The following is a 24,832-nucleotide window of genomic DNA, read 5'->3' as shown; positions in this document are numbered from 1 at the left end:
GGATGGGTGGGTGGATGGATGGGTGGATGGGTGGATGGATGGATGGGTGGATGGATGGGTGGATGGGTGGGTGGATGGGTGGGTGGATGGATGGATAGATATATGATGTACTCTGAATCTAGGCAACATGCATCGTGAAACAGTTAAGAATGTCACCTTCGTCTAAAGATAGTCAAAACTTTGATGCCCTGAGCCTCAAGATTTCCCAGGGTCCCACTCTAAGGGAAGAGCAGCCTTGACTGACAACCTTTGACCGACTGTCCAGAAGACAGTGTCCCAGAAGCACAGCAGCTGGGAATTTGACTAAGGAAGGCAAACCTAGATCTCTACGGCCTGGGGATCTAAGAATAATTTCTTTGAGATTTTACTTCAGTTTTTATGAATAGCATTATATCCCTGAAGCTTAATACTATTGATATTTTAAGTCAAATAGTTCGGGGTTGAGTGGCCTGTATATTGTGAGATATTTAACAGTTCCTACCCATTAAACACCATACTTTATATATCATTCGTTGTATGACAACCAACAGAGATAATCTAATATTCCCTGAGGGGCAAAATCACCCTCCTGCACTCACTGGGAATCACTGCTCTGGGATGACACATCTGTCATGACAGTCTGTGCTGTGGACTAATAGTTTGGGGCCTTCTGCAGGGACCATGTTCCTGACGTTTTGTCTATACTGGTTCTTGCCCATTCACCTGAATCTTTGGCTTTCAGGATAGAAATCTTTTATTTATTTATTTATTTATTTATTTGTTTATTTATTTATTTATTTACTTACACTCCAGATATTATTCCCCCGACCCCATCCACCCTCCAAATGTTCCATATCCCATACCTCCTCCCCACCCCTGTCTCCATGAGGATGTCCCCACTCCCCACCTCACCTGACCTCTAAACTCCCTAGGGCCTCTAGTCTCTTAAGGGTTAGGTGCATCATCTCTAATTGAACACAGACCCTGCAGTCCTCTGCTGTCTATGTGTTTGGGGGCCTCATATCAGCTGGTGTATGCTGCCTGTTTGGTGGTCCAGTGTTTGAGAGATCTCAGGGGTCCAGATTAATTGAGACTGCTCGTCTTCCTACAGGGTTGCCCTCCTCCTCAGCTTCTTTCAGCCTTTCCCTAATTCAACCACAGGGGCCAGCAGTTTCTGTTCATTGGTTGGGTGCAACTATCTGCATTTGACTCTTTTAGTTGCTTGTTGGGTCTTCCAAAGTGCTATCATGCTAGGTCCCTTTTTGTGAGTGCTCCATAGCCTCAGTAATAGTGTCAGGCCTTGGGACCTCCCCTTGAGCTGGATCTCACTTTGGGCCTGTCGCTGGACCTTCTTTAGGATAGAAAACCTTTAGGATAGAAACTTTCTCAGTGGGTCAAGTTGTGTGATAGGATAAAGTGGAAAGTGTACTAGATTTTCGGAGCTTCCAGCTCCCACCTCATCCCTAGGAATGACAGCTTAACTATATAGAAATAAAAGATCCCTGTAGTGACATTTTTCTAGTTATTATTTAGAAATTCTGAAAAGAAAATTATTTGGAGCAAGTAGGAATAGAAGCTGAGCGAAGACAGCGTGTGGTTGAAATCTTCATGCAATGAGTTGAACTGAACAATACCAGGGCGTTAGGTATTAATAGTGCTATTCTCCTCTATCAGCCAGTCTAGGGAAAACAGGCGGCTCCTCCGCCTATCCTCTAGCTCAAGTTTGCAAGATGCCTCCAGCGTAGATCAGCAAGCATTTATAGTGGGCAGGTCCATTTCTCTGAGTCCATATGATCTTCATTCCTCAGCCTAACTCACGCATGACTGGGCCAGTTGCACAACAGGGAATAATCTGAGCTCCTTGATGTGAAGGGAGGTATGGGTTCCACTTAACAACCTTCAGCCATGCTCAATGTGTTGTGGGAGAGTTGCTAACTGGGTTGTCTTACTGCTTCTAGGGTTCCCAGAGGTCCCCAAAATCCTGTCCTTCAAAACATAATGCCAGGAATGAATAGGAAAGGGAGAATGCCCTAAAGAGGGAGGCAAGACTTCTTCTGCTCCACTATAGCTCCCCACCTTGTCAGAGGGGAAGCAGTGAGTACAATATGCTCATCAAGAGTGGACCCTCTTAAGGTCAGGTGTAATGGTGTATGCCTCCTAACACTGGGAGACAGATCAGTTCAAAGCCACCCTGAACTGCATAGTAAGACCCTATTTTCAATAAAAGTCAGTAAGTTAGGAGCCTGACTACTTGGGTTTAGATCTTGACTCTGTCGCCTACCAGATATACATCCTTAGCCAGGAAAAGGAACCCTATGTGCCCCCATTTTCTCATCTGTGATGTCAGTATACAAGTACTTATCTCAACGGTTTGCTGTGAATGAAAAGAGAATGTGCCTGTTGCTTTGTAGTTGAAAGACCAGACTGTGGAGCCAGGATTACTGAGTTCAGAATTCAGTTGCCCTGCTTCTCAGATGAGCAAGTCACTGGCCCAACTTTCTTCTCTCAAAAGATGGGGGCCGTCATAGACCTCCCTGGAGCTTCACGTGCTGACAGTGTGACTGCAAAGTGATCGGTATAGAGCGGACACTCAGTAAGTGCTACCATTTATAGACCATGATGTGCACAAATCCAGATTCCCAGCTCTTATATGTAATCACTGTAATTAATGCCCTGGATTGTGTCTAGAATCATCACTGCCCATTTGATGACCTGTAAACAATTCAAGATGTGGACATGGGACTGCAGTCATTCATTAATCTTCCCCTGGAATTAGTACTAGAACACCAGTCTCTGCTTTGAGGCCATAATCAGTATCTGCTCAAGTCCTTTGTAGTAGATGGCACAGTATTTGCATATACTCTGCATATCCCTCCCATTGTTTTCTATCATCTTATCCTAATACAATAATAATACTCTGTAAAGAGTTGTTAAACTGCAGTGCTCTAGAATAATAACAAGGAAGAAGACTGCATATTTGAGAAGATGTGTGTGTGTGTGTGTGTGTGTGTGTGTGTGTGTGTGTGTGTGAATGTGCGCGCGTTTAAATATTTTCAGTTCCTGATTAGCTGAATTGTGGGTGTAGAATCCCAGACAGAGGGCTGACTATAGCTATAAAACAATATCTTCCTGAACAAATTCCATTCCTTAGTTGTGGTGGGCTCATTTGCCACCAATAGGTAGAATACACCCTGCCCCACAGCAAGGCCCCAAAGGACAGGAAAATGCCTATGGATGGACCCCTGAGTACCCTATACATCCTGGTCCACAGCACAAATGCATTCAGAGGCAGCTGCCTTCTTCCCCAGCAGCTCAGATCTCAGCTCCTAATTTCTTCCCTAGGACTTCAGTCCTAGTGGGAAGTCATTACAAGCCCTCCCCACCCCACAAAATGCTTACAGGCATCAAGACAGCAGAAGATCCTGGCATGGTGGGGTTGGGCAGGGTTCCAGGCATGGAGGCTGGCATGGGCTGCCTCTGTCTGTTGTGGAGATGGAGTAGAGATGATAGAGAGCCTGGAACAGGCCTGGGGACAAAGAGAAAAAAAAATCACATTATTCCTGATGGCCTGGGTCTGTTACCCAGCTTCCAAAACCAATGGGGACACCAACATCACGAGCAAACAGATCGGATCCTCTGATGTGAGAGCCACATAATTGAGGATATTAGGGAAATCATAACAAATAAAATACATGCCTGGTTTCCTTTGCTGCTTCCTAGTTAATACATCAAATCCTGCTTTATTTCCTGACCCGTTATCTAACTGATATTCAGTGGAAACATGCTGGTGTGTCTCCAATAGCCTCTGCTTCTAAGGAAGAAAGTCTGCGGCACAATGCCCAGTTTTCCCAATCTCAGCCCCCAGAGGGTCTTAGTGTTAAGGATTTGGGTCCACTGGAATGTTAGCCCACACCTTTGCCCTGAAGCCTGCCTGGCTTTGCTCTGGGTCCATGGTCACTCTACAGTTACAGCATAAACTCCATTCACGTATTCCTGGCAGAAGTACATTTTGACTTTTTTTTTTTTTTTTTTTTTTGGTAGTTCTACTATGAGTGGAAAAACACAAAGTCAGGACACAAACAAATGCAGCTGGGCCCGGGGCTTGGCAGCGAGCTCAGCATTTCTCAGGGTAAGTCCAGAGTTCAGCCCCTATTAGCAATCTCCCATTTCATAATAATGTGAGGTGTTAGGCTGTTTGACAGAAATTGATTTGGGCCTGATCTGCAGGATTGAGTGAGCATTTCTCAAGGGAATGCATAGTTTGAAATTTTACTTCAACTTGCCAAGAAAAAAAAAATTAAGGGCCTGAAATTGATTTAATAAGCCAAGGAATGTGGAGTTGAGGGAAAGGGGAAATTATTTGTGTTTATTAAAAATGGCAAACAAGTAACTCTGTGGCTGAATTCTCAACCTCCTTGTGCTTCTCTATGGAGTTGGATCAACATTAAACCACGAAATTAAAGTAAATCGCAGGCAAACAAACAAACAACAAATCCTTGGGTCTTCTATATTCAACAGTCTAATCCTATATGTTCCACTTCCTGAATCAGTGAAATTCCTAAATATAATAAAGCATGTCACCTCTTGTGCCAAAAACTGGATAAAGCTACAGATAGAGGGGTTTGGTGTAGGCCATTGTCTTTCTTTAATACCCTGGCCTGTCCACAGCCCCACGACAGACAGCATGAGGCTCTGGCTAAAGCTTAGGCCAGAGCATCACTATCTAGTGAGAACAACTGCCCAGTGGCAGAGCCCAGTCCAAAGCCCCAGCAGAGCACCACACTTCTGTCTAGAGCACTGGAGTGTATCGTGGTATATTAGAGCCCCCAAAGAGTGCCCAGTCCAGAATCCCATCACAGCACCACCATCAGAGACAGAACAGGCCAGTTTGGAGTCACAGCTGAGCAATGGAAAGAGCTACTCAGCCATAAAGTTCTGGTATCTCAAAGAGAATTGGGGACTGAGATGGGCCAAGAATGGCAGCCTGCTCTTCCTTCACAATACTGTTAAAATTCCAAAGAAGATTAAGTTTTCCCCAGTTTTTGCCCAAGAGCTTTCTTTGAAAACAGCTACTTATCACAGCTACAGACATCCTAGAAGGATTAGTCATCAATTAGTCAAGATTGATGTGCTCAGGAAGGTACATGTATGAAACTATGAAAGAGTACAAAGCATGTCACAGAGACTGAGTGGACATAAAGGCCTGCACCCACAGTGTATGTGTGAATGGAAACAAGTAAGCTAGCCTAGGTCGTTTACAACAATAGGGAGAGTCATTTCAAATGAGCCACCAAGACACTTTCTTGACATGAGCCCTGGGAACCTCTGTAAAGGGGACTGACCACTGGAATTGGATTAGGTGTGAAGGTCCTTGGGCTTCCACAGTTCCATCACGCTTTGGGGTCCAGCTGTCCCAAAACACTATTGGCTAGTGGTTCTCAACTTGTGGATCATAACCCTTTGGGGGGGGGGTTAAACAACTCTTTCATAGGGGTCACTTAAGAACATATTAACATTACAATTTATAACAGTAGCAAAATTACTGTTGTGAAGTAGGAGCAAAAATAATGTAATGATTGGGGGTCACCACAACATGAGGAACTTTATTAAAGGGTCACATCCTTAGGAAGGTAGAGATCTACTACTATAGGAAGTTGTGACTTTACTATGTCTTAACATCTCTTTAGAGGTGGTTTACACAATCTGAGGAACACAGACTGGGACTCAGTTAACAAACAACACTTGTTTAGAGGCCTCATGTTGACGTGTGCTTGGGAACTCTGCTGAAAAGAGTTGTATGTAGAACAGTTACTGAGGGGTGGAGAGGCTGCTCAGTGGCTGAGAGCACTCGCTGCTCTCGCAAGGGGAGCCTGGTTTAATTCCCAGCTCTCACACATGGCAGCCCACAAACATCTGAATTCCACTTCCAGGGGATCTGATGCCCTCTATTGGGTAGCAGGTACAAGTGTGGTGCCCACATATACATGCAGGCCAGACACTCTTACACAGACAATGAAACTGAATACATCATTGAAAAACAATTCACTAATAGCTCTCTCATGTTAAAGTTTATCAACTGAATTGTAGTTTCATAAGAGGCGGCATTCACTGAGAATAGCTCTACTCAGAACTACTCAGCCAGCTATCCCCATCCAAATAGATGTCCATGCAAACATGTCTGTGCATGTGTGACATCACCTTTCACTGAGTATTGGTCACCAGAGGGAAGCTTCAAATGCAGTTCAGAGAGGAGGAAAACTTTTGAGAACTGAAATCCTTCCTACGTGTTATATCGGTCTGCAAGGTCATGCTCATGACCAAAGAACAGCATACTTGTTACCGTCATTTGCCTTTCCTTTCTAATTTGATATGTTCAAAAAAAAAAAAAAAAAATGGCCTTGGTGAGCAGATTTTATTGACGTGTTATTTTTTTTTTTAAAGAAGGAACCCAATTAAACCATCCAATGGATATTGAATGGAAATGTCAAAGTAATTCAATTTAAAATGAGTTTTTACTCTTTTCCAAAGGCTGGGAACTCCCAAGTGTATTGAAACACTAGGGAATGGAATATTTCATTTAATCCAATAATTAGGTTAGTTATTTCCATACCCTGCATAGATCTACTAGATTTTAAAATATCAAATATTTCCTCTTCACTTAAGAAATCCTTTCAGGGGACCTGGCTCCCTTGGGATTAGGAAAGTTTCCAAGTGATGCCAATCAGGCCAATTAGCCACGTACACTTAGAAGGAAATTTGACTACTCAGAATCCCTATATACTTGAATTCTAAATAATTTCCATGTTATTGTTTTATATAGATTCTGTAAATTAGTTTTACAAGTCTTTCTACCAAATCAACAGTATGTGTGAGAACCCAAGTTGTGTCTTACACAGCAAACAGACAAGCAAACACTAAATAAACATACAAAGAGTTGTCCCCAGCACTAGGTGCAAAGAAACTATGAACGTGTCCAGGATAGTCACACCACTGAAGCCAGAGTGGCAACATACTACCTGTATGCATTATCTCATTCCTTTTGGGTGTATTGAACTTTTTCAATATTTAATCTACAGTATTCTTGAATAAAACTTCGTATGCTTCACTTGGTATTTTCAAATAATCTTCAAAGCGTTTTCATATCCAGTTTCATGTGACTTGAAGCACTGCAGCATGGTAAGTAGGTTCATATTATTCCCACTTGTTCTTGGGCATAAACCACAGTTATCTTTTTCCTTTGCCCATAGTTACACACATCATGGAAGGGAGCAGAGCTTCCCCCCTCTCTCACCTCCATGGCTCCCATAACTAAGTTCTTATCGGTTTCTATGATAAAATAAATTCACAGTCTATTTCTCTTGATGTTCATCCCACTCCCAGAACATTCCACTAAGTAGTGAGATTTCAGAATACTGCTAATACGAGAAATCATTCATCCATGTGAAATTCTATTTTCTCCTAAAATTAAAAAAAAAAAAAAAAGAATAAAAGTAAATAAACGAAAAACCTTTCCAAAAACACATCAATTAGATTCTGAAAATCAGATGGCAAACTAGCAGGAACACTGTGAAAACACATCCCGACAGTCTTCCCTCTAGTGCAGGCTTGTTGCCATGAGCTGGTAATTCCAGACTTTGAGCGAGCTGAGCCTCCTTTTTAATAACCATATGCCTCTAGGTAAAGTATTTCTACTAAAAATTATTGAGGCATGGAACAAGGTAAATGTGTGAGCTCATGTTGGATTGTTCAATTACTGAACTGAGGCAGCTTTAAGAGTTTTCCAACTTGACAGATTACCCTTCTCTATACACTTGTATAAACACACCGCTTACGGCTGAAATCTATGGAAGCTTTTCTTCCAATTAAAATGTCAAGTATGACAGACTGTGTTTTTACTGTCCTTAGCAGAATGATAGGTGCCACAGTAAGAGGTTTCATGTCCTCATTCCCGCCCCCCCCCCCGCCCCCAAAGGATGTTTTCCAGTCTTGGGGTATCTGAATAGCCCAGCCTCTGACCGCCAGTCTTCTTTGCCCCAAGTTGTTTTGTTTTATCTATCTAGCTGTGGGTCAGGGCTTGTGTCTGGGAGATCTAAAAACGGGCTGTAGACTGATCTCCTTTCCCAGCTCTTCCAGTGATCCACGGTACCCTGAGATTGCTTATAGACTATCAGGACAGATAGATCTACTATGGAGCCGAAGGAAAGCGGGCAAGCCTTTGACACAGACAAAGATACAGACAAAAAATTAACTGAGAAAATATCAGTTCTAGCACAGAAAGCGGGCCACAGAGATGGACACAATCTGAGCGGCATGAAAAATAATCACATAAGGAGTTGTTAGGAGCCAGGAGGTTTTTGTTTGTTTTTTGTTTTTGTTTTTGTTTTTGTTTTTAAGCTTCGGAGGAAGAGAATGGGAAAAAAAGTGTTGGGCAGGAAGCAGGTTCAGGCATCAAGCTGGAAAAAAGTTCCTGGGCTTCTGACCACTCCTTTCCATTTGCCTTATGTGTGAAGATACAACCTAGGCTATGTTGAAAACCCTCGGAATGCTAAGACCCAGAATGTGGGACGTGACAAGGGAGGAGCTTCATTGTTATGAGAGTGCTGTTCCTTCATTGTTATGAGAACGCTCTTCCTTATAACTGTGGTATGTATGGTGCTTCAGTGTGTGCGTGGTACAAAGTAGGTGGTTAATGTCTATATGCAAAGACACCGAGACAGTCCACAATTTGGTTCTTAATACCAATATTGCATGAGAAACATGATAAACCTCCTTCCTAGCCTCAGAAGATGTCCCTACAAAAGCCTTTTCTTAGAGCCATGCTTCTTTCTCACTTCCATTTAACACTATCTCACACCCCCCCCACACTCACACACACACTCACACACAAACTCACAATACACTCACACATACACACTCACACACACTCACACACCCACTCACACACACCCAGACACTCACACACAACACACAACACACACACACACACACACACACACACACACACAGACAAGTGCCATGGTTGCCCAGTGTGCTTGTTATTTGCCTCTGATATTAAAGGTTACACCTTAAATGAAGTATTGCGAACTAAATTGACAAACTTTTTTTTTTTAATATGAAGAAGGGAGAGTAAAATTCTGAAGAAGACAATATAGATCTTCAGACTTTTAGATCAGAAGAAGGGCTTTCTAATGTGAAATATTTATCTGCACATTCTCCTGTAAAATAGAAAATTTAAATTTCCAGTGTTGCAAAGAAGGCTAATTGTCCAGCTCACCAAGCAGAAGACAAAGGGAACTCCTTCCAGGAGTGATAGTTTCACTGTGGTAAAGAACATAGGCTCAGAAGCTAGTCTGGCCAGGCAGAAAGCCTTGTCTCTGGAGGGTATTAGCTGTGTGATAGAGAGAAAATGACTTTGTCTCTCAGTAGTAAAATGGTATTCTAGTTCATTTTTCTCTTACTGTGATGAAACGCCATGATCAAAACTTGAGAAGAAAAGGGTTTATTTCTGCTTGTAACTCCCAGGCCACAATCCATTATGGAGGAAAGTCAGGGCAGCTATATAAGCAGAAGCAGAGGCAAGTATGTAGGGGAGCTGTTTATTGTCTTGCTTACCAGTTCCTTCTCATCTAGCTTTCTTTACAGACCAGGACCCCTGTCTAGGGAAGGTATTGCCCATAGGGAGCTGGTCCTTCTCACACCGATTGGAAATTAAGAAAATGCCTCACAGACATGCCCACTGGTCAGTCTGATCAAGACAATCTGAAGTTGAAACTCTCCCAGATAACTCTGAAATGCAGTTGGCAGTTCTGTTCTAGTTAGTTCTAGGACAGAAATTGGCACTACCAGGAGTGGGGTGTAAAGGTGACAGACCTGATCTACCTGTTTTGGGGGAATTTATGAAAGCATTTAGAACTCAGAACTGGAGAATACACTGCAGACTCAGAGCTTGAAGAACTCCTCTTTAAAACTTAGAAGTTAAGAATGTTGAGAGAAATGGAGCTGGTGGAGATCCATCTTGTGAAGTTTCAGATGAAGGAAAGACACCATTGGGGCTGTTTGTGCAGTATTGAAGTAAGAATCTGTGGTGGCTGTTCAGCTGAAGTGGAAGAATTGGCTGTAATTAATAAAAGACCAGTACTACTGAAATGAAACCTTTCTTTCCAGGGACAATGGATGCTGATTAGCTGGGGCTGAAAATTCAGCTATGACGACTACAAGACAACCACCACTGAGGTGAAATCTTTTGGGAAGTGTTTCCTGGGGGTCAGCAGGGTAAATTAACTCAGCAGTGAAAGGTAAGACCAATCCAATAAAAGACAAATCATTTTCCTTCTGCTTTGCCTTTTAAAATCTATGCTGTGACTTGAAGTTTCAGCCCACATCTGGGGTTGTTCTTCCAACGTAAGTTTAGCAATCAGTATAATTCCCTAGCTCTGGCTACCTGATAAGGTAATAATAATTTAAAACATTAAAATCAACCATCACATGTGGGTTGATAATAAAATTTACTCATGGTATTAAATGATTTCCCACATATATTAAATATACCAAATAATAAAAAATAGCTGTTATTATTTCTCTTATTATTCTAAAGCACCGATCAAACAACAGATTAAATATTAACTGTCTTAATTTAGGTTTCTGTTGCTGTGTTAAAGCACCATGACCAAAGCAACTTCGTGAGGAGAGGGTTTATTTTTACCAACAGGTAACAACTGATCATCAGAAGCCAAGGTAGGAACTGAAGTAGAACCATAGAGGAGTGTTGCTTACTGGATTGCTCCTGCTGGCTTTCCCCACCTGCTTTCCTATATAATCCAGGTCTGCCTGCCCAGGGGCTGCCACTGTCCCCAGTGAGCTGCTCCCTCCCACATCCATCAGCCTTACCCACAGGCCAGTCTTAGGAGGACATTTCCTTGGCTGAAGTTCCCTTTGTTTTTCACATGACTCTAGCTTATGTCAATTTGACCAAGAAAATCATATTTCTGTCAACAAACTGTGATTTAAAGTTGAGATCTTAAAGACCATCAGTCTTTAATTACTGAACTTACAGTGTTCAACATTTCCTGCATATCTGTTTATTTAATGATCCACCAGCTTCAGGTTTCCCAGCCCTTCAACAGAAGAGGACGGACCCTTCTCACTCATAACTTTAGAGAATTGCAGAGTGACATCACATTATTTCCTAGAAAAGGCTCTTGCAAATATTTCCTCAAATGGAACCAAACTAGTTCCCTAGAGACCAGTCCTTGGTGTCTTGCTTTTCCTGACAAAAGCCAACAGAGAGAGTGAATTATCTTGTTGCCGAAAACTTTTTTGAGTGAGCTCACACTTCACAATGTCTCACCATTAAGGTCCTAAAGACAGATGGGAAATAAACAGTATTTCCCCTCCTTTAAAAATGGGATAAAGGAGTTCATATTCAGCGCCAGGAAAGGCAGTTTCCAGGAGAGAATGAAGCCTCCTTTTCCCAGATGGCTTAGTTTCAAGCAAGAGTCCCTGCTGATGAAGCGCTGACCCTGCCTGTGGCTTTCAGGTGTTTAACCAGAGAATTCTGCCTTTGGATACATATCACATTTTCTACCTCATTCAAAACCTCTATCTTTTTATTAAAAAAAAAAAAAGTCAAATATCAATGTCAACAGCACTGCCATGTAGCTTGCCAGGGGTTCTTGTGAGTCCATCTCCCTGTAAAAGAATACAACAACCTTCTAAGGCTTCTCCCTCCTCCCTACCCTGCCCCACCCTGCCATGGCTTTGCTCTCTGTTACCTGTAATCCTGGTCCTCGGCTCCATTCCAGGTAGCACATCTGTATATTCCTTCTAACCACAGACCTCTAACCTGAACCATTCTCATTGCCTTTCCCGGGCAATTCCATCAGGTTGGGGCTCTGTAATAATGCTCTCAATATACCCTATATTTTTCATGATACTATTTATTGATACTTAATCAACCAATAAATCGATCCATCAGTCACCCCCATCAATGATGAATCAAGAAATGAATGCATTTCAAGATGTATATTCCCATTCAGTGGGGGAAGTGGTTTGGCTTCTTAGGTCATTGATATAAAAATCTTTTACTAGTTTCCCATTGGGAAACATACAGTGCGTGTTCTGTTGTCTCTTGGAGTTTACCATCTTAACTTCCCCATTATTATTCAACAATGATTGATTGATTTTTAAAAAGTGATTGTAGAAAGTAAATCTGGGTCTGTTGCTCAGGTTCATAATGTTTTCCTGACAAGGTGAGGTCTTCACTGGGCTCTACTGAAGTAGGAGTAGAGACAAGAAGAAGAATCTTTCCTTGCCGTTATACATAAATATAAAGAATAATACCCTTCTTCAGTCAGAGGTTTTGTTTATCTTACCTATCATAGCCCGTGCTTCTCAACTTTTAGGTGGTGCAGGACATATAGGAAGTAGGTCTTTCACAAATACTTCTGGAATCGATGAGACCATAGAGACATGGGGTCTTATCTACTAGCAACAGATATTGCAACACAGTACTCAAACAATTACCTTTGCTAAATTTTGAGAAGAATGTAACCAAGTGTAAGTCATAAGTCAAGCTCCTGCTTTCATCTACAGACTCACACAACCCACCTCCCCCCTTCGTTTTGGTAGTAGGGATTGAGCACAGAATCTTGTGCAGGCTGGGCCAGTTCTGGTCTTGAAAACCCTGAAGTCATATTTACCTTTTACTCATGCCGCTTAAATTAAACCCAAGCTGTCAGATAAGTCCTAGATCCATTTGGTTTTGTATCAACTAAGCCAATTCCCATTTCAAGTGCTATTTTAGGCACTTCATAAGAGAAGGCCAAGAATGGTTCCACATTCATGTCTCCAGTTTATATAGTTTCCCTAGTTGGATGCATGACTGACTTTCAGGTTATCCAGCATGGTGCCCAGGCTCTGTTCTCTGGGCTACCAGTTACCCCACACTGCGGTCAACGCGCATTGTCTCTGCCTGGAGTGTCTGAAACTCAGTTCACCACACGGGCTCCACCCGGGCCTGTATTTATCAATCAGGCACTACTGCTGCCTTTGTTCTATAGACACAGCATCTGATGTCTTGGGAACGATAGCTTCTTTCTCTCCAAGTGAAGGCCTTAAGTAATTGTGAGAAGCCAGTGGTAGTTAAACCAAGAAGTACAGCCGGCAATCTGCATCCTGCTGGGGCCCTCCAGGGTTTTATAGCAGATGCCCTGCGTTCACTGCACTTTAAGCAGAAGGAGGAGTAATAGGAGGAGAAATCCAAGTTTAGGGCTATTCTGCTAATACTATTAAATCATTTTTTCCCTCCTGGGTTCTTTAATGACTGATTTCTGCACCATTAATTTGAATCAGTCCTGCCGTCAGGCGGATTCATTTGAGTTAACCCCAACCATGGCTGGATTCATTTCTGATGTACTATTCAGAGCGGGGGTAGAGGGAAATCCATTTCCAAACGTGATTTTTTTCCCTTGCAAAGAGCTAACAGTTCTTTGTAAAGATTTTTTTTTTTTTTTAATAAAAGATCCTAAATTCCTAAGCACTTTAGCTTTATCCACAGGTCGGCCGCTCACACAGGACGATAACGTAATGGCTCCTCAATCAGCCAATGGCTCCACAGTTGATGATCATTCATAAAGTCACACTTTGAAAAGGCAAGCAAAAGCAGAACCGCAGACTCAAGGAATGTGGCTCAAAGAAGGATGCACTTCTCACTGGTGGGGAGAAAAACCTCTCTTTCTAGAGGCAGGTCTCTGAGTACAACTTCTTCCTGTTAATAAGCCTTCCAGAGGCATGGCGTCCTAAGGCAAATAGTCAGGCCTGTGATGATAAGCCTAGCCATTGACATGAGATTGCTACTTTTTCTCATCCTCCAGAAATGAATAATTCATGGTGGCAGTCACCACTACTCCTGCCTGCAGATTCCATGGAGGCCCAGAGCTCTTTGGGTTCCTAGACAGCAGGCAGGCCCCACCCCCACCCAAGCTTTCTGCCTGCCAGCAGCTCTGCTTAGGTTTCTCCTGGCTTTGCAGCTTCTCAGTCAGTATCTTTTAATTGAGTCATTTCTGGTGGAATCTGCAGTTGGCACAAGACCCTGCACCTAGATCCCAAATTTACAACTGAAGTTTGTCCCTGACTGGCACCAAGCAGCACCAGTGGAAGCAGAGGCCAGAAGAGGCCCAAGCCAGAAGAGGCTGGCCTTCCCGGGGGGCCTGTGGGATGCATGGGATTGGTTTCTGTGAGGCTCTCTCTAATGCCTTTACCTAATCTCTTCTGGAATCTTGAGGCCGAGCCCCTGCTGTACATCTCCAGGGAGGTCATATCTGAGAAACCCTCCACCCCAGTCCATTAGGAGTAGGTGTTGGAATTCATTGTTTTGTGAGTATGCCTGCAGGAGAGGGAGATGTTCCTGCTCTAGAGGGAGTAGCTTTGACATTTGGGACACCATACATGTCCAGCTGTTGAAAGCTTGAATCTCCAAAGAGCAAGTATTCTATTCCATTCTGTTTTATCCCGTTCTATTCTATTCTATTCTATTCTATTCTATTCTATTCTATTCTATTCTATTCTTTCTATTTTATATTCCATTATATTTGATGTTACTGAGGAGGGAACCTAGGACCTTAAAAATGACAACCAAATGATCGGGCACTGAATAATAACTCCCCAGTCTACCTACTTCCACCTCTTTTTTTTTTTTTTTTTGAGACAAGGTCTCACAGTGTAGCCCTGGCTATTCTGGAACTCTAAGTAAACCAGGCTGGACTAGAACTCAAAGAGATATTCCTGCCTCTGCTTCTGAGTGAGTGCTGGGATTAAAGTGTCACCACACCCAGTCTAATTTCTATTCTTAATGATGAAGTAATGACTCTAGGAGGAGTCCTTGTTCTCCCAAACTAGGCTGGACTAGAACTCAAAGAGATCCTCCTGCCTCTGCTTCTGAGTGAGTGCTGGGATTAAAGTGTCACCACACCCAGTCTAATTTTTATTCTTAATGATGAAGTAATGACTCTAGGAGGAGTCCTTGTTCTCCAAAGGAAAAGGTCTTACTCTTCTACCCAGTCCCAGCTTAGTAAACACCCAATGAGTTTATGCCCTGACAGAGGGTACAGGTTCCCCAAGCCCATAGGATGAGTTCAGGTGCTGAAGAAACCCTGGCTAGATCAAGGCTGAACACAGTGAAGGGATGGGGGCAGGGTGGGGAGGAGAGAGGGAGAACTCAGAGATGGCTGCAGCAACACATAAGAAAATCCACATGACCAAAGGGGGAAGCACAGAATTACAACTGTTTCACTCAACAGAAGACACATTAGGGAAGCGTGGGACGAGACATAGCAGTCTTCAATTTCCATATGACTCCGTGGTCAGAGTGACTCTCAAGGACAATCAAAGCAGAACAGTTACCGCTTAACCAGAAATGAACGTCACAGGAAGTAAGAAAAGCAGATGTCCCAAGAACACATAGAGAAAGACTACCAAATGGCTAGCTGAAGTGTTAGCTTTGCCTCTGGTTGGGCTCTTAAAATCATAGTTGCGTTCTTGTCCTTCCTGGGCTCAAGGGAGGAGAAGCAGGAGGGAGGGCAGACCTCTTGATCCCAAATGAGGTCTATCAGTTATTTTAGCCAGGGTGCTCCACAGCAAACGCAGAGCTGTGCAGGCTGCCATTGTCTAACACGAGTACAGTGCCTGGATTGGCTGGCAGGCCCAGCTGCCTCCTGGTTCTGCAACAGACTAAGAACATGGGCATCCTACAATCTGCTCAATCTTGCTACTTCTCTTTCAACAGGACCATGCAGCTATGACATCAAAGTCCCAGGGATTGCTAGAAGGACATTTGAGAGGGTGTTCCTACTATCTTTGGCCCTTGGAGGATACAAACCTATATTCTCTGCATAAGGTGATACATCTGATTTAGAAAATAAGATCATTACTAGTATCATTCTGTAAAACAAGTTAATATCATATTTTTAAAATAAGATTGGAGGTAAGGGGTATGGGAGAAAGATCCAGAAACAAACCAAAGGATGTGTGTTGCATGCATGATTGTGATGCCTGGAGTACCTGCCGTCTTCTGGAAGACCTTGCCAGGACAGATTGCCCTGTTTTGGCTCTCACAGTGTGTCAGTCATTTAGACTGAGTTTGGAACTTAGTAGGAGCTATAGTCAGTCGTTGAACGACTTAATGAAATCACTGTATTCTATCCTGTCTCTTGATTCTCACAATGGGTACCCCTATGAACTTATATGTGACAAGGATAATTTTTATTTTAAAATTCTTTCTCTAGGTCCTCACACATGTTAGGCAGTTGTTCTAGCCCTGAGCTGTGCTTCCAACTCCTTGTCCTGAGTTGGTTTTTGATTTTCCTTGTCTGTTTTTTTTTAAGATCATGGTAACCTGAAGTAGCATTCTGACTTCTAGGAAAGGTGTGGTCAGGTCAGATTAGCCCTTGTCTTGAGCAAGGGACATTGGAGCAGGGCGGGGGTTCTAGGAAGTCATGACCATTCTTTTGCACAACCTCCCCAAGCTACCTTCAAAGTTTACTGGCTTTGCAGGAGCTGAACTGATACTAATCTGAAACAGTCAAATTTCAGCAATAAAATTTGTAATTATGATACTTGGTATATACTTTGTATGGAAGGATCTCAGAGGCCTGCTCAGCCTGGGATGGACTGGACACACAGGCAACTGGCCATGGCTGCTGCTTCCTTAGAGACAAGGCTGCATCTGTTAGCAAGTAGCAAGATAAAGACAGTGGCCATGTTTTGTGCATATAAACACAGCAGGCTAAAAGTCAAAAAAAAAAAAAAACAAAAAAACAAAAAAACCAAAACCAAAGACAAACAAAACAACCTTCAAAACAACAACAACAATGAAACCTAAAAAGACTTGTATTTTGGATAAATTGGGCTGTATTATCTGGGTCAAACATTGGAAGCTAGGCTTCACTTTATTCTTAGTTATCATTAGCATGCTTGTATGTATGTACATGTGTGAACAAGTGTGACTGTTCGAATCAGTCTTTCCTTCCACTATGGGGTCTGGAGAGTGAACACAGGTTATGGGGCTTGCGTGGCCATTTCGTTTATCCACTGAGCAGCCTTATCAGCCCCAGGGTTGAATACTTTTAGACCTGTTTTTCTTTGCTGTTTCTCCCAACCCTCTTCTCACCGCATTTGTGAATACATTTGAAGGTGCACTCTGCAGTGGAACGTGCCTCTCATCCTAGCACCTGGGAGACCAAGACAAGAGGGTCACAACTGAGGTCAGCTTGGGTTCCACAGTGCGATTCCACCTCAAAAACTAGTAAAGCCAACAAAGTATAGAATAGTTGTGGATAAATAAAATTTAAAAATTTAAATGTCTACATCTGTTAAGGACATCGAGTCTTTTAAAAGCTTTTTTTTTTTTTTTCTTTTAGGTTCATTCAGAAAAACAGACAAACAAACAAAAAATCTTTTAGGTGGAAATTCTTTGGCAAAAGTCATGTACCTTTCTCTCCCCTGGTGGCCTTGTGTTGTGCCAAAGACGGGTGACTTGTTCTGTACCCAAATTACTCTCCAGACAGTCTTATTCCTATCCTTAAACAAATGTGGAATTTGGGGTTTCACGTTTAAAATGTAATTTGGACTCATTTTAGATGTCTTCCTACAGCTTAATAAACATCTTCCCCAGACAGATTCAGGGCCTGATTTTAATTTGTGGTAGGGTTACAGCGTAAATTTACAGAGAGTAAATCTGTGTTAGAAATAGAAACTGAAAGTGACTGACAGTACACTTGAGCACATACCACATGATGTTGCCCACAGGAAGCAATGGTTCCCCGAGAAGCCCCTACACTGGCCTGTGATGAGAGCCAAGTCTCTCCTTAGAGCCCTAAGCTGTGACCCAGAACAGAAAGTCTCAGTGCTGCCTTCTCTGGATGTGTCATTCTGAAGTAAAATGGTAAAATGAACTAAGCTGTTGGTGGCGTAGCTTTGAGTATGAACAACCCACAGGGCCACTACTGCTTCAGCCAGCTACTCATTCACCTGGGAGCCTTGAGCTAAGTCCTAAATGCCTCTGAACTTCCACTGCTCTATGTATAAAAATAAAAACAACTGACCAAGAATCTCAAAGAGCTTTATAACACTAAACTTACATCAGTTACTACAGTTCCCATAGTTAAGCTGATGTAGGAAGAGATCACAAGTGTGTATTTCAGAGAAAGAATCCATCAGTCTAAAAGTCAAGGGAAATGGGTGAATAATTTCTCACTGGGTGCTCTAGAATGCCACCTACCTTGAACAATAACAAACAGCTCCCTTGTTCCTGATTGTCCCTAACATTAAGCCTAACAGGGAAGCAAAACAATGTCCTAAATAGCAGGAGAGGGGACAATTTCTTCTCATGTACAAACAGTCACAGGTGTAAAACAAAGGTTTAACTTCATGTTATTTATTTGTATCTGCTATTTATTATGGTGCAGAATGACATTTTGAGGAATCTTGGAAGATAGGCTCCCAGATGCATAGATCTAACTTTTTAATGCAGTGTCCATTGGGACTGGCTGGAAACCTGGCATTTTGAGAACAGTAAAGATTCATCAAACCTGAAAAAGGGAGCATTGTAACTATCATGTATTAGATGCTACTTGACCTGCCTGCTAAGCAGCTGGGATGGCATTCATTAAGGGCCTATGCTGAGCTGTGGATGGTCACCTGGTGCCTGTGAAAGTCATGAGCATCAATGTGGTGGGCTAGAGACTGCCTAGAGATCTGGCTAAACACTATTCCTAGGCGTGTCTGTGAGGGGGCAGCTGGACGAGTCTCCTCTGAGTAAAGCAACGTGCTTTCTCCATCTGAGTGCTCATCAAGCAACAAACAGAGGGTCTGAAGGAAACCAAAGTTCTCAAGCCAAGGAAGGGGGCGCTGTCTCTGTATGATCACTTGTCTTCTCTTGATCTCGGGAAGGGGCAAGCCCCATGGATGCTCCTCATCCTCAAGCCTTCAGATTTCTACCAGGAGTTAACCACCTGCTCTTCTGGGTCTCCAGCTGGTGGACAGCAGGTTGTGGGGCCTCTTGACTTTCATAATATAAAGCATTAGCCAGTTCCTTAAGTCAAGTAGGTAGTAGTCAGGAGGTGGATAGATAGTTGGACAGCCCTCTACTTACGACAGGGTTGTATCTGGATAAACGCATAGTAAGTTTGTAAGTATATTTTGTAAGTCATAGCTATATTTCATATACTATTGCAAGTCATACCTTAGCTGAGTTTACACTAAAAATTATTAAAACATTTCTATTAGCCTATATCTGAACAAAATTATTTATTCTAACAGTTATGGTAAAGTATCTCATTTGATTTACTGGGTCCTGAGCTGAAAGTGAAGCGGAAGGCTGAAAGGGTCTACGTTCCCAGCACCACAAACAACTGTAAGTCAGAAATCACCAGCATCCATCTACCCACCCATCCATCTATCCACCCACCCACTCACCCATCCACCTACTCATCCATCCACCCATCCATCCATCTACCCATCCATCCACCCACCCACTCACCTAACCACCTACTCATCCATCCACTCATCTACCCATCCATCCATCTATCCATCCATCCATCTCCTTATTAGTGTGTTTCTCTGACAGAACTTGATTAATATAGTGCTCCATGCTTAGATTGTGTTCCAAAGAAAGTGTCCCATATTACTTTACATATATTCAGTATGTGAACTAACAGAGTCTAGGTAGTAACATGATAGTTTAACATAGATATAATAGCATAGATATAAATAACAATGTCTTTCCAAGCATTCACCAAGTTCCTTCACCTCCACTTCTAAAGTTGACCTGGACTCCATTCATTTTGGCTCCATCTTCACTGCCAAGGTCCAAACACTATCTTCTCTTACTTGGTCTTCTGAAAGAGATTCTGCCTCTCACGTTGTTCCTCTGTAGTCTAACTGCATTCTTTTACTAGTCCTTGTAAAGTAAACATCAGTCATGATGTTTCAGTACTTCAACATTCTTCTATGGGTTTCCTTTACATTTAGGATGTTTTTTTTTTTTCCCTAAGAGAAAGCATCCTTTAAATGCTACAGTGCTACATCTCTTGGAGGCAGTACTACTTTTCATGAATTTCCATGAATATAACAAGTCTTCTCCTGTTCCAGGGTCTTGACTCATCCTGTGGCCTATGCCTAGACTGCCTATCCATCTTCACTTTTGGTATTTTGTTATTCATCCTTTAGACCTTTGCTTAAACATTACTTTCTTAAGAATTTCTCTGAGTCCTAAATCAGAGGTACCTCTAGTCTGTGGTGTGATATCCCCTGCACTTCACTGCTTGATACCATGATGTACCTATAGACATGTGTAACGGCTGCCTCATATCTTCTACTCATATCCCATGATAACTGGGGATGTATGTGTCAGAGATAACTATTCTGATTGATTTGACCATTGGGAAAGTTCATGCTTGCTGTCAGTTCATAGTGCTACACGTAGAAGAAGGAGATAAGAGAATACCTAGAGAGCTGCAAGGTTTATGGACCTGTAGGGACTCGACCAGGTTAATACCAGGATGCTTGTCTACTGTTGGTAAAAGAGCTTCCTGAAGTCTGGGACTCTTTTTCTTACAGCACAAAGGTGAAAATACTAAATGGTTTGTTCCAGGACTTCTGACTTTCCCTTTAGGTTAATGCCAAACCACTCAACTGTTCTTATGAGAATTAAGTGCTTTCCACTTTTGTTGCCAGTGGTTTCAGTTGCTGAAACTCTCCAGAAAGGTCAAAAAATTTAACTTTTATTTTCAGTTCCCAAGCATCAAACCCATAAGCTGGGTAATTTTTTTATAAATAAGGCATTCATTGCTCATAACTGTTTGTCAGAGAAAACTGTCTGCTTCATAAGGAAGATGACATAACTTCTGCCATGTGTGGTGATGGTGGTGGTGGTGGTAGTGGTGTGTGTAAAATGAAATAAATAAAAGCAATTATCTTAAAGTTCAGTATGGATGAGAGAATTTGTTTTCCTAATGTGGAGTGAGCTTAGGCGTGCCAGAGAGCCGCTGACATTCAAGAATGGCTGCCTAGTGCAAACTTATGGCAATCCCCTTTGGTTCACTGGTCCACAGCCAGTGCTTGTCTTCATAAATGAATTCCACATCTTTATTAAGTGAAGTAATTTTTGTTCATTATTTGAAACATACTTTAAATATTTTGTTTCATGATATCCTAATACAATTCCCTGAAGATCAAGGAAAAAAAATCAATTATATACATTTTTTTCAAATTTAGAGTGATTATAAAAAGAATTACACTCCAATTTATTCATTACGATAAATATCATTTGACAACATCTTGAATAACTCAGGTGGTCATGATTAAAGGTGTCCATAGGAAATTCTAACATGTTTATTAAATAGACCCTTCCTTTTTGTCCGTGTGGAGGAGACCATGGAGTAAGAACGATGAATTTCATACCAACATCAAACTTTCCTAACAAAAACGAGCACCCGGAGAGCGCCCAATGCACTCCATGTGGGGTACCTGTTTCTAGCTGGTTTGCAATCCAGAGAATGGCTCTCACTGGAGTGAGTCATATTCGACACAGATGAAACTTCAAAGTTGGCCCTTTGACAGATGAGCTAATTGGCTTCACCCAAAATGGGCAGAATTCATGGGGGAGGGGTGTTTAAATCATTAGAATTGTTAGGTCAGAGGCAGAGAAGAGCCTGGAAAAGGTTCTGGGCAGTAGGTAGCAGAAACTAGACTCAACTTCCCCTGTTCCCAAAACCTTCTAATGAGTTTCACTGTTTTCTTTCCAGTGCTTATCATCATCAAGGAACTCCGAATTTGCATCCCTAATGCATCCTTCTCAAAGGTGTGTTGGCATCCCTGTAGGCTTAGAGTGGCTCTTAAGGCTGCTCTCCCTTTGGGCAGATGCCCACACTCTCCTTATATGGGCCTCAACCTATGGCTTGTCTGCTTCACTCATGGACTCATGTTTTTTTTAAAAATATTCCCTGGGAACCTATCTTACTTAATTGCACTCTTTTTTAAAAGCGAAAGCTCAGAAGTCAGATGAGTCAGAAAATGAACATTTAACTGAATCCACACAGATTGGGCCACAGAGAGTCAAATGTACCATCTCTGTGTGTGATAAATTTGGTTGTTTTTTTTTTTTAGAGCTATTTTTATCAAAAGGAAATAGATACAAATAAGACCATTTGGATAAACACAGGTTAGAGGAGTAACCTACCCTACCATACTAGGTAGGGTACCTAGGAGCTCTCCCCTACCACACTTCGTTCTCCCATTTTCTACAAAAACTAAGCATCCAGGCTGGCTGCAGCATCCCACACACCATTTGGTGGTAGTTCAAACCGATACAAAACAAAATATTTTATAACTGTGGCTCAAACATGTATTTAGCTTCAGCTGTGTTTTAAGAACGATGCCCAGTCTAACATGAATAAAAGATTATTTTGCCCTAAAGAAATCCATCATGGATAAAGGGAAAGAGAGGAGGTATGGAAGCCCAGCTTTAATGGGAGCTATCACGCCCCCCCCCCCAGAGTGTTACCCAACACCCTGGGGGATTCCAGGGCCCAGAAGAGCAGACACAGGAAATGTTCAGGGGAAGAAAGATTAACCTCACACCGCAGGCACATGTGGGGGGCTGTGTGCAAACACAGATATATGTGTAGGGGTGGGCTTTGGTAGCAGAAGCCTTCTGCTTAGTTAACTGCCCATACTAGGTCAGTTGTTACAGTATGTTGGTGTAGAGCGGGCGGGGTGGGGTGGGGTGGTGGTTTAAATAGTTCCCACCACCCATAGCTTAATGCAGGAAGAAAACCTTCTCTTTGGATAACAACACCCCCCACCTGCGAATAGAAACCATCTAGCCGGCATGCATCCCTTAGATTCAGGTGGCTGCCCCTGAGCATGCCCGACTGGGAACAATGGGCATTTAGAATTTTTTTTAAATCCTTTTCCAGTTTCTCAGGGAGGTAGCTGAGTCACCACGGAAGAGCAGCATTTGATAGTGCTCTGAATGAAGCCAGAGTGGCATGAGATGGGGACAGATACTAGGAGTAAGAGAGGCAGAACTCCTGGGTAGGAGACTGGAAGCTTCCAGAGTCAAAAATGTCCCCCACCCACCCCACCATTCTATATGGTGCTGCTTACAGAAAGGTAAAACGGAGCTAGGATTCATCCCTACTGTTTGTTGAAACTGGAGCCTTTTCCAAGACAGAAAATTGGTATATATATTTTCTCTCCAGTAATTTTAGTCCTTGTCTATTTTTATTTTGAGCTCAAACATGTAGATAGGCATAAGATATGCAGGAAGCAGATTTTAACAATCAGTGTTCTGTAGGATTTTCACTGGGAACGCTTGGAAGCAGTTTTCTGTGGCATTTTCTCCTTGTAGGGGACTTCTGCAGCGTATTAATTTTGGTTCCTGGAGGGAAGTGTGAGGTGCTATATGAGATTCTCTTCACAAAAACACTAGTTTTCTCATGGCTTGCAGAATAAAGTAAAAAACAGAAATACTCTTAGTGGGGGAGGGGGTCTGCATGGGCTTGAAAACTTTCGATAAAACTCACTGTTGTCCCGGTGTTTCTAAGCCTATATTGGCAGTCACTGAATACACTCTTTCTTTTAAAGGAAAGGAATGAAAGAGAGAAAGAAGGAAGGAAGGAAGGAAGCAGGCAACTAAACCTTGGTCATCCTGGCTCACACGCGAACGTGAAACAAGATGGCTTCACAGAGCAAATGGCCCGGCCCTTGTCACCCAACTGCTCTCTGCTTACTGAGCTGGCTCTCTGTACACCCACTCCTGTGTCTTTGCATATGAAGGGGAAAAAAAATGAGGCAGTAAAAGTGTCAGCCAGCTTTTGTCAGGAATAGCCAGTAAAAAATAATTGGAGGCGACTTAATACAGCCCATGCACAACAGTCGTGAGATAATTGATCCCTAATACGTTGCTCCCGAGTCTCCACTTGCCAGGAAGAATTCTGACGTGTGGAGAAGTTACGCTATGGCTAATTCAATAGAGAAGCTAAAGAGAACTCAGGTCTCTCCCCAGCAACCTGCCAATGGCATCCCACACTGTCCCCAGAACACACGGCATCCTGTGCAGCGGCTGCCATTGTGAGCCAGAGGGGGGGTTTCTTTTCAGACTTCTTTCACACAATTTCCCTTCCTCCGTCCAAGGAACTGGCATCATCATGCCAGACATGCAACCAGAACCGCTGCCGTGCATGGCTCTAGACACCAGTGAAGAAAGTATACTCAATTCCACAGCTCCCTAGAGTTTATTATCCCACTTAGAAAGGGCTGTGATTGACATGGGGCAGCAGGTATTTTTAAGTTTGACGGTTATTTTCTAGTAATTGCCAGCCTTAAAATTGTAGTTTGTCAATCAGACAGTTCTCTTAAACCCACGACTGCATTCTTTTCCAGAGGTAGGGCAATTAAGGAGAAGTCCGTAAACGGCGATCCCTCACAGGCCTTTTTTCTTGTCATGTAATTGTTGTTAAAAGATTCACTGCCATGTCTGGGGAGGAGGCCATGCCATGGCATTTTGCATTCAGTAAAAATGTCTGAAACCATTTTTTTTTTCAAACAGTTTGAGGTTTGGCACAGCCCTGAAGTCCATCTTGCCAAGCTCTCTCCCCCTTAATTTTTAAACCCATGTGTCTTTCAAGGGGAATTTAATCCGTATGTTTCTAATTCATTTACACTTAACTCATCAAAATGGTGCTTTATAAGAACTATTTGATGTGCAGGGAGTCCTATGTCTCTGTCTGTCTGTCTGTCTGTCTGTCTGTCTGTCTGTCTGTCTCTCTCTCTCTCTCTCTCTCTCTCTCTCTCT

The 24,832-nt window shown here is 42.6% G+C and overlaps 1 protein-coding gene across 2 annotated transcripts in view; it reads right to left on the bottom strand.

Annotated features, from left to right (window-relative positions):
• The window catches only part of Creb5 (cAMP responsive element binding protein 5), a 397,047-nt gene that overhangs the window by 88,911 nt on the left and 283,304 nt on the right, over positions 1-24,832 (bottom strand). For both annotated transcript variants that reach the window (XM_021190043.2, XM_021190045.2), the window contains one exon: positions 3,379-3,505. In XM_021190043.2, coding sequence (XP_021045702.1) covers positions 3,379-3,505 — 127 coding nt within the window. The remainder of the gene's footprint in view (positions 1-3,378; positions 3,506-24,832) is intronic.

This window comes from Mus pahari, chromosome 2, assembly GCF_900095145.1.
Source record: "Mus pahari chromosome 2, PAHARI_EIJ_v1.1, whole genome shotgun sequence".
In the NCBI taxonomy this organism is placed as follows: domain Eukaryota; kingdom Metazoa; phylum Chordata; class Mammalia; order Rodentia; family Muridae; genus Mus; species Mus pahari.
Note: the sequence above shows the minus strand (reverse complement) of the source record. Positions and strands in the feature narration are given on the sequence as shown.